Source organism: Cajanus cajan, chromosome 9 (assembly GCF_000230855.2).
Source record: "Cajanus cajan strain Asha chromosome 9, NIPB_CcT2T_4, whole genome shotgun sequence".
NCBI lineage: Eukaryota > Viridiplantae > Streptophyta > Magnoliopsida > Fabales > Fabaceae > Cajanus > Cajanus cajan.
Window position 1 is genome coordinate 22,817,634 of NC_138525.1, and position 10,725 is coordinate 22,828,358.

At 31.1% G+C, this 10,725-nt stretch overlaps 1 protein-coding gene across 3 annotated transcripts; it reads right to left on the minus strand.

Moving 5' to 3' along the window:
• Window positions 1-10,069, minus strand: LOC109815997 (golgin candidate 1). 3 transcript variants are annotated; one of them, XR_014429685.1, is made up of 11 exons: window positions 9,848-10,069; window positions 9,584-9,771; window positions 9,291-9,384; window positions 8,928-8,984; window positions 8,753-8,827; window positions 8,603-8,674; window positions 7,893-7,955; window positions 7,682-7,780; window positions 7,046-7,114; window positions 497-3,870; window positions 1-428 (listed from the first exon to the last, which is right to left on the minus strand). XR_014429685.1 is itself a non-coding variant. In XM_083063770.1 (10 exons), the coding sequence occupies exons 2-10, from the start codon at window positions 9,649-9,651 to the stop codon at window positions 393-395; spliced, it is 633 nt and encodes a 210-aa protein (XP_082919896.1). In that variant the 5' UTR covers window positions 9,652-9,771; window positions 9,848-10,068; the 3' UTR covers window positions 1-392. The 3 variants fall into 3 exon arrangements, 1 of the variants encoding a protein (XP_082919896.1); XR_014429686.1 differs by lacking the exon at window positions 9,848-10,069 and adding an exon at window positions 9,088-9,188 and having other exon boundaries at window positions 9,584-9,628; XM_083063770.1 differs by lacking the exon at window positions 497-3,870 and having other exon boundaries at window positions 9,848-10,068.
• Window positions 10,070-10,725: the final 656 nt, after the last annotated feature.

Genomic DNA, 10,725 nt, shown 5'->3' on the forward strand with positions numbered 1-10,725 from the left:
TGGAAGCAAATTCAACTTGTTCAAAATCAATGCATTATTCAAGAATGATATCGTTTATCAATAAAGAACCTATAACAAATAAGATAAAAGATTATGAGAGAAAATCCCTTGAATCTATATCTAAGAACATGCAATCTCTGAGTAAATAGGATTCAATGGGAACGAGTTATCCCAAGAATATTTGAATTTGATAGCATCTGAATAGATAGATTGACCATCATTAACAAGACAACCCTTAGGTGTGACACGCAAAAGTGAAGGGTCTATTCTTTCAGCAGATTTAAATCCAATGCAATTCAAAATCACATTCGTTTGAACACATGGACACTTGTTGGTGATAGTCACACTCCATTCTGTTTTCCCATGAACTTTGGCTCCTGTTTGACTTTGTTCTACGGAGAGATCATGCAAGGAACATTGACTATAACCTGTAATATGATGCACAAGAGAAATTATAAAATATTTGTGTTTCATACAATGATGATAATAACATTACCTTGAGAAACGAGGGCAAGGAAGATAACTATGCTAAGAATCTGTGTGCTTGAATCGGCCATTTCAGACAATACAAATGCAAGCTTTGATTCTTGATTTGTTTTAGACAAAGTACAACATTGGTATGTTGTGGTATTTATAGACGACTTCTTATTGTAGATAAATTATTTGGCTAGTGATAATTCAATTAAAAATTTGATTATTTTCATTCAATATTAGAGTAATAACATATATGTTGTATAATTTGATTCTATAGCATATTTAATTCATATATTTGTTGTAGTAATATCATATGAAATAATATTTTTTTTTGAATTTTTATATCATATTTAAGTTAATTTGACTATTTAAGTCATTTTTTATTTATAAAATACTGTAATTAATTCATAGTAAATACAATTGTCTTAAATAGTCAAATCAACTTAAATCGACTTAAATAGTAAAATCTGTATATAATATAAGATTTAAACTAATTATATGTTATATTCAACTATTTATATTATATTTAAGATTTAAATATGTTTTTAGTTTATCAAATTTAAAATATATTAAGTTTTAGTCCCTTAAATTTAAAATTATTATTTTTAGTGCCTATAATTTTTAAAAATATTGTTTTAATCCTTGAAATTATCAATAACATATCTGAAAGTGATAGATTGAAATAGTTATGTAGTATCAATTGAATTTAATATAATATTTTCACTAAAAGATAAGCTGATAGGTAGATTTTATGTGATAATATTTGACAAATTTTCTAACAAAATTTGAGTATAAAGATTAAAACAAGATTTTTTAAAATTATAAGGATTAAAAACAATAATTTTAAATTTAAAGAACTAAAAATAAATTTATCCTAAATTTGAGGGACTAAAAATATATTTAAACTTATATTTAAATTAATTTGACTATTTAAGTCAAATTATTTATAATAAATAAATTATAACAATATAATTAATTCATTATAAATAAAATTGACTTATTTTTTTTTATAGATTTATTTATTTATTTTTAATCAAGAAAACATAAATTTTTTTCTATATATGAGTCACGTATTAAATAATTATTCAAATTCAAAATTTAAAATGTGATTCTTATCTGCCATTTAAAATTTTGTATAAAATTTTTAAAAAAATTAAATTATACTTTTGGTCCTTCTATTTGTTTTTAATATTAATTTACTCAAAAATAGTTTAATTTGATTCTTTAACCTTTTTAAACGTATAATGTTATCTTTCGGTCTAAATTGATACTAATAGCTGACAAAAGAACAATATTGAACATTATTAAAAAATTAAAAGGACCAAATTAAATCATTTAAGAATAATGAGAACAAATTGAACATTCTATAAATAGAGGGATATATTAAATTGAACAAAAATTTATTTAACATTTTGTCAATATAAAATTTGGTTTTTTTTAATCTACTTAATAATTTATTTTATTAGATAACTCCTTCCTTTTTATGATCTTTTTTAATTTCAAATGTTTAATTTGGTGTCATTCATAATCTTGTTAATACAAATATAAAAAAATTCAAATTTTTTAGACCAAAATATGTTAGATAAATTTTTATTCAGTTTGGTCATATAATTTTTAAAATGTTCAATTTAGTTATCTAATTTTAAAAAAAAATATTACCCTTTTATTTAATCTCATTAATGTCGTTAATGTTAATTTGAATGAAAAGATAACATTAAATATATTGTTAAAGAATCAAATTAAACTTTCTAAAAATAGTGAGGTTAAATTAAAACTTTAAAAAAATAAAAGGACTAAAGATATACTCTAGTAAAAAAACAAATTTCTTTTAATAATATTTCTTGTACTTGGCACCCTAATTAAAAATTCTGGCTCCTAATCAATGTAGCTATTCTTAAACCCACATCAATCGATCCTGCTATTGGTCTTGCTCGCCTAATGGAATATAAAATTAAAGATGCTAAGCCAGAAATTCCTTTTCGTTTTCTCCAGATCCACCTCTCCCTAACCCAATTACCACTTATACATCAACTCATACACCTTCACTTCCTATTTAACACCTTTCCCTTTTCCAAATGCATGAATGATGCACACAAAGGCTCTACTTTAATTGTAATGCCAAATTTTGGCTTGGATGTAATGTTCGAAAAAAGTAAAAAGAGATAATGTTTATTTATATTATTATAATTGTTTTTAATTTATTTTTAATATTTTAGTAAATAATAAAATGAATCTCTAAAATAATACTAAATTTCTAGTTGTAATATTTTAAAATTTTAGTACAAAGTTTGAAATTTTAATATTTTTAAAATTTTCAGTATTATATTTTAATATGATGAAAAAAATGGTAAATTTCTAACTTAAAAAAAAATTTGTATTGAATGCACGAATAAACCCTACAGTGAAACTTATGCGTTGGTAAAGAAAAAAAATTTATTTTGTTGAAATTTCTGTTGAAATTAACTTTTGTTCTTATTATAAATTATTTTAATTCTCTCAACGGACTCAAATACGGCAAGTATACCGACCGTACAAGTAGTAAATTTAAGTTGTATCCACAAGGACTAGTTAGGTAAAACAAGCATTTAATGACTATTCATGACTAAAGAATAATTCCAATTTCTCATAGATTGTCATGCAATTTGAAGTAAAGGTTATGACTATTGGAATGTTAAAACTATAAAACTATTTGTGTGTGTGGAAAGGATAAAAATGGTATTGTGATTTTATAAGATTGTGGGGTCAGATATCACCGAACTTCACACTGATGAATCTTTATTCTCTTGTTACATTCATTGCCTAGCCAACCCATAAGTTTACTTAAACCTAATCCCTTAGAGCAAGAGCCTAGGTGCAGACAATGAATATCAATTCCTTGAGTATCCAATACATACACCTGCATTACGGGTTAGGGTTTAAGACTACTAATGGGCCAAACTCCATTCCTAGATACATTTCCCACTAGGTATTTTGTTTCAGAGCTAGTTTCAAAGGCTATTTTCCAATACCCAATAGACTCTATATCAAGCAAAGGAAAATCAATCCAAGGCAAGCATTAAGAACAGAAACATAACACAACAATGAATGAAACAACATATATATCATTAATAAAGTGAAGATTACAAAAGAGTTTCGTTGGTTACATCTAACCCTACAAAATAATGGGTAGGACCGCTCAAAATAATGAGGGTAAAACAAAAATAGAGATGGAAGAGAAGATGGAAGAACCGGAGGAAAGACCCACACACGAATGGTCCCAAGCACCGAGAATCCCTTCCACAGCTCCTAGAAGTCGCCCAATGTGTGAATGATGCGGAAAAGCCTTGAAGCTTTGCTCAAATACGAACTGGTCGAGTCAGGATAGGGTTTACACGCCCGGCGCGTTATACCTCGTGCCTGGTGCAGGGTCTTTCAGAGAGGATAGGGTTTTCTATAGTAGTTACTTTTTACCCACCTCCAACCAATCATACTAACCCAATAGTAAATATATTTCAATCTAATATGTAATTATTCTAGTAGAAACATTAAGAAAAAAATATAGTTTGTAAATAAGACTCATTTCCTTCACGTAGTGGATCAAGCTAAAATAAATACGTTATTATATATACTTTAGAATATGGAATTTTCTTTTGTTTTTATGATATTAATTTTATAATTGAATTAATAATCTATAAGAAAGATATTATTTTATTAATAAGTTAAGAATTATAATAGATGTCATATTGGACATTGATGTCAACCAAAATAGTTCATGATTTTATTAAAAAAAGAAGATGAAAACCCCAATCCTTCTAAATCCATTCTCACATAAAACCCCACTTTTGAACCTCATGCCTATTTCTCCCCAAATTCACAAACCCCTATTACCTTTTACAATTGTCAACTCAAGCACTCATCGACCCTCACTAATAGAAAAAAGACTTATTAAATTAGTTAAAACTGATTTTAAAATCGATCATTTATATGATTATTTGCTTGATTTTAATGCATAATTAGACCAAGTCATTAAGGTCTTTATATGGAAAAAGCTCAACTTTGTTCCTAATCTTAATGCTCAAGCCACTTAGAACCTAACAATGGTCTCTTCCTCCCTTATACATGCCCTCATGATGTATAACTCCATCTTTTGTCTATATTTTTCTACACTTATGCTTGTTTGACGAAGTCTTTAGAGCCTATCCATAAGCTCCTGTCTGTAGTAAGAGGGTATGTGCCTCCTTCTCATGACACTTTTAAGATCGTTCTAATATCTCACACTAGGCTTATTGTGGAGCCTTCTCTTTCTCTCTCTTTAGGGAGGTGTTGGGTATTGGGCTCCCATCCTATGTGGAGAAAAGGCTCAAAATTGAGAAGTCCACTTGATGTCTCACTTAATTAAGTGGAGAGAGGGTCTGAAGTACAAGAGTGAGAAAAAGGGAAAGTCAGAAGTCACTTGGAACACCAACACTTTGAGAGAGAGGAAGAGAGAAAGTCATTCTCGTTTTTACACAGGGCTGCGATAGTAAAATCGATACTGCAGATTCGTTCACCGTTGGATCGGGCTGAAAATTGGACAGCAAGTTCCTGACATCTGGTTCTTCATTCTGACCGGTTGGATCGTTGAAATGAGGGCTAAGTAGGGAGATATTTAGTTCGCACTATAGCTGTGTATTTGGGGCTTTTCATCTTCTTTGTTCTCTATTTGTAAGCTTTATTGCTTTGTTGTTTGGCTGAGTATTAGCACTATTTTGTGTAGTTGATTGAGACTCTTTTGTACTTTTTGTTGATCATAGTGGAGCTATTTCTTTAGTATGGATGACTCGTAGTTTTTACCCTTACTTTAAGGGGCTTTCCACGTTAAAAATCTTTGTGTCTCTGTGTGTGATTTTGGTGATTTATTATTGTTGTTCATTGGTTGTTGCTCCTCATAGATTCTTGCAAGTTAGGGGAATTTATTTCCACTGGGATAACTATTTGAGTTTGCTCTGTGTTGTTTTTGTGTTGCTATTTCCCCATCAGAGTGGTATCAGAGCTCTTGTTGGCTTTGGTTTGGGGCTATTTGACTTGCTTGAATGATGGAGACAAATACTAAAATGATTGATTTGAATGGCGCTAATTATCACTTGTGGAAGGGCAAGATTAAGGACTTGCTATTTGTGAAGAAAATGTATCTTTTTGTCTTTACTACTCAAAAGTCGGATTCTATGTCTGAAGAAGATTGGGACTTTGAACACCAACAAGTGTGTGATTTTATTCAGCAATTTGTAGAAGACAATGTTTATAATCACATTGCTAATGAACCACATGCTAGAACTTTATGGGAGAAGATTGAGTCCTTGTATGCTTCTAAATCAGGGAATAATAAATTGTATTTGTTGAATTGTCGGATGAATTTGAGGTATTGGGAGAGTTCTTCCATTTCAGATCACTTGAATGAATTTCAAGGGCTCCTAGATCAGTTATCCGGAATGGGTATCAAATTTGATGATGAAGTTTTGGGACTATGGCTACTGAATACTTTACCTGAGTCTTGGGAGATACACTACAAGAAAAATCAGCATTATCTACGGAAAAAATCCGTAGATAATGATGAAAATCCGTAGATAACTGATAATTATCTACGGATTATCTACGAAAAAAAATCCGTAGATAATAAGGTCGTAGATAACGTTATCTACGGAAAATTTTTCGTAGATAACGTTATCTACGGATTTTATCTACGGATATAGAATTTATCTACAGATGCGTTTATCTATGGAATTTATCTACGGATGCTTTTTTCTACGGAAATTTTCGTAGGTAACTTATCTATGGAAATTTCCGTAGATAAGTTACCTATAGAAATTTCCGTAGATAAGTTACCTACGAAAATTTCCGTAGATAACTTACCTACGGAAATTTCCGGTCTTCCTATTTTTAATCAGGCAATTCTAGTTTCCCAATTTTGATCCAACCATCAAAATATCTAACAACTCAGATTTGCCACAAATTAAAAAAAATAAAAAAAAACAAAAAAAAAACAACAATTTCTCTTCGATTATCAACACAACTACACAAGCACCAGCAACACAACTCAAAAACAAGATCCAATCAGAAAAAAAAATGTAACCATTAACTGATTGTTCCTCAACTGGAAATAAGTAACCATTAACTGATTGTTCCTCAAATGGAAATGGTTTTACCAAGTGTTTTTACTGTTATCAATATAATTCATGCATGGTGAACAATAAAAAAAATTACTAAAAGGATTTAATTGTCAAAAAAAAAATCAGGAACAATTATCAATTGATCACTTAGGTGGTTAATAAGTAACCATTAACTGATTGTTCCTCAACTGGAAATGGTTTTACCAAGTGTTTTTACTGTTATTTAACCCCAAAATTAGAAACAAGACAACTTATATGATAAAAACTACAGAAAATGATGTAGTACACGAGGACGTTACTTGAAAATTTCACTGGAAATGCAGCAGTATGACCATTAAGTCTAAGTTTTGCCCACAAAGAAACACGGAGGTTTTATTTATTTCTATATCCAACTGGTGAATTTAAATTTTATTCAAGAGAATATTAAAGGAACACATAATTATTACCTGACGTGAGTAATGCTCAGCATCCCTCTTCATGGTAGCCATTTCAACTCTCATTTTTTGCATTTCAGCCTGAAACAGAGAAACCAAACGTATCAATAATGGGAAGTTCAACTTGACCTGCAAGACAGGAGGTTATTATCTCAAATAAATTTCACACGAAAATAATTAAAAAAAGCATGCCTCTAATGAAGATAGCTTGTTTTCAGCTATGTGCCCAACCACAGCCAGGTTCAACTATGACCATGGAAATTTTTTCCTCTTGCATTTTCTTTTGATAAAAGAAATGGCATTGAGGTCTAGTATCAGTAGTATGTATTTCAAAAGAATAAGAGGGACAAACATAAAAGTAGTAAGTGTTTCAGTTATGTAAAGTAGCAAAAACAGGGGGAACGGTCTACTTCTAAACAGTGACATTTAATATGCATAAAAGATAGAAAATAATCAAAATATGTGCTCTAGTTATATTTATACAGAAAATCGAAAGTGCTTTGAATTGGTGGCAATAAACAACAAACGACATTGACTCTAAATATGCTATACACTTATCGATAAACTTTGTAGACAGTATGAAATATAAGGAAACCTAATAAAGTTAAAAAAATGGCCTACTTTCTTCTCAATAATCTGTTTAAATACCTGTTTTACTTGATTTGCCTCTTCTGGTGACTTTTTTTGTTCCCGGCGCACACGGGCTTCCATGTCTTGTAGTTCTTGATTTAAAGTTGCACATTCAACCTGATAATAGATGTTACCAAAAACATTTTAGCAGATTTTTCTTTCAGAATAGTAATCACTAATCAGCCTTCACATTCAAAAAGGAAAAAACGTTAACTATTTATTCATGTACCTCAAGAAGTGTCACCTTCTGCTCAAGTTCTGTGGCTTTAGCTGTCCTCTCATCTGCTACTCTCTGAAGAGAAGCAACTAATAAATCAATGTTTATATTTAACCTAATGTCAATAACAATTCCACAAGCAAAAGAGCTTGACAGGGGGAACCAAAGCAGGCTTGTTATTAACTCCTGATTTATCATTGTGGAATTGTAACTATTGCTCATTAATATTTTTAATGGCAAATCAGATATCTAAAAAAATTAAATAGCAAGACCAAAAAGCACCATTGATGACAATATGATGCCAAACTTTATCAAAAAAGCTTGAGGGAATGTAGTCAGACTAACATAGAAGCATTGAACAAGCTGAGATGGTCATACCTCCTATTTTCAAATTTAATGTGACCAAACACGTAACATTTCTGCTGATAAAAATTATTTTATAATCATCTCAAGACTCAGTATACAAAACTCTTCCCTATTCTTGGATACCCCAGAATATCATGTTTTCTGTACAAGCTCTTGATAATAAAGTTCATATATATAGAATTTTTAACCACATAGACAACTTGACACCCAGCATGTATATCTACCACAATGTTGTCAATTCAATTATGATATAAACAATAAACTAATGACATATGGCAAAATCCAAACAGAAAACAGTGCTTTAATATGATTTTCATCCCATTTAAAAATTAAACCATAGCAAGTGCTTACGTTACCTGTATCCTTGCAAGTGCAGTGGATGACTCAACTGCTCTGTGCTCCAATTCTACTTCTCTTTCCATCGTAGCCTGTTATACCAATCACAGAATCACTAAAATATAATGCAAAACACAGAAACTTGAGAATAAATAATTCAAGTTGCAGACCATTTTGGTAGCATTATGTGCAGCGCGCTCCTCTTCTGCTCTTCGCTCAGCAGATGCTAGCTCCTCTCTTAGAGCCTAAAAGATCAGCAGTTTTAATATGCAAACAGCTTCATCACATGAATGGGAAATATTGTATAATTATAGTAATCTTACATGGATCAGAGAACCTACTTACCTGCATCATCCTTGTTTCTGTTAGTTCTCGATTTCTCATCATTGATTCCATGCTTGCCTGGTAAAATATGACTAGTGTTACTCACAGTAAGAAAAACAAGACCGTGAAAGAATAGAAGCATATTTGCTTCAACAACATGAAAGACAAATCTACAATCTACCCTGAGAAATATAGCATGGGTAAGCAGATGCAGTTGCTTGGCAATCATATTCATCAAAAGGAGAACCACGCCCATATCTTCACTGATTTCAGTCCCAATAACTGATATAAGAGAATTGTAGTAACTTAAAAAGACAACAACCTATTTTTTTAAAATCAAAACCTTTATCAACCCATATAACTTCAAAGATGAAACCAACTTACCAGATCACTTCGCTCAACAACCCACCAGAGCTGTCTCCAAATGTCAAGATTCTTCTCAAACGGAGTAAGTACAAGCTTCTTATTCTCCTCAAGCCTGAAACACCACCACACCACCAACATAAACTAAAACCATCCACAAATCCTTTACTCGAGCAAACAGTCAAACTAGTCCCTCAATTAATGTCAGACATATTAAACACGACAAAAATCATATAGGCAATCGTCAAGCTAGTCCCTAAACGCACGTTTATTGAAGAACCTAAACCCTAACAATCAGATTGCAGAGAACTAACCTCGCTAAGCTGCGACGCCAAATCAGAAAAGCTTGTGTTTCGCTGTCATGAAGCTCGTCGGTGGACATGTGGGGGTCCACGGCGGGCGGCGGGGGACTCGGAGGCTGGCGGCGTGGAGCGCCTCCTCTCGCTTCTGCTGCTTCCTCGTTTCTTCCGGCGTCGCTTCGATGGGAACGGAGGCAGAGTCCCTACAATAAGAGAACGATAAACAATAAAGGAAAAATGTTACAGAGCATTGGCGGAAGGAAGAGGAGAAAGACTGACAGGCTTATGAGGGTGGTGGAGGCGGCGGGGAGGGGTTCGTTGGATTGCTCGATGATGGCGTCGATGTCGAAGACTTCAGTGTAGGATTCGAGAACCTTCTTGCAGTAGAAGCGGGACTTTTCCTTGCTCTGTTGGATCATGTGGTTGTGCTGCCTCACGAGGGCACGACCTAGCCCTGTTTTCTGGATCTCGTCATGCTTCTTTCCCATTGCCTCTACACAGTGTTGATTTCAGTTTTAGGGTTTCGGATTCGTATTTTTTGCTGCTGTAACACTAACGAAGAGCTGTCAACGTGGCGGGTCCGGATTATTTGGCCAGTAGAACCAACATATCGGTGTGTTTGATTTAAATTTAAATTTAAAATTTTAAAAAAATGAAATTTTATATTTAAGAGATAACTAGTTTTTTTTTTTAACAATGACACCCTATATATTTATTATATATAACTAAAATTTATAATAAATTATATATATAAATAAATATTATGTTTAAAAATATAAATTATATTTAAAAACTATATAAATAAATATTATTAATATATAAATTATATTTTAAATTTATGATAAAAATTTATATTATATTATAATATTTTTATTGATAATTTATTTTTAAAATATAAAAATTTAATACATAAATAATTATAATAAATAAAAATTAAATTGGTTTGAAGACTCGTCAATGATCTTGATTCTCTTGTAAGTAGGTTATTGAAAGTTAAGTACTTTCCTAACATGAATTCTTAAAAAACTCTTGTTAATTTTTTTTCTTCTAAAAACTCTTTTATATAAAATAGAGATTTGTGTTTAATATATAAAAAGTTTATTTTTTTTTCATTATTTTAACTCCACTTTCTCTTTAACTAATATATAAGGATTTGG

What these genes read in the sequence shown, in the direction of transcription:
- LOC109815997 (XM_083063770.1), bottom strand. Translation starts at nt 9,651, where the DNA reads ATGTCCACCGACGAGCTTCATGACAGCGAAACACAAGCTTTTCTGATT. An exon ending in TGGCGTCGCAGCTTAGCGAG is followed by an intron (nt 9,385 to 9,583) that starts GTTAGTTCTCTG and finishes GTGGTGTTTCAG; the next exon opens with GCTTGAGGAGAATAAGAAGC. An exon ending in CTGCACTTGCAAGGATACAG is followed by an intron (nt 7,956 to 8,602) that starts GTAACGTAAGCA and finishes GCTTCTCTTCAG; the next exon opens with AGAGTAGCAGATGAGAGGAC.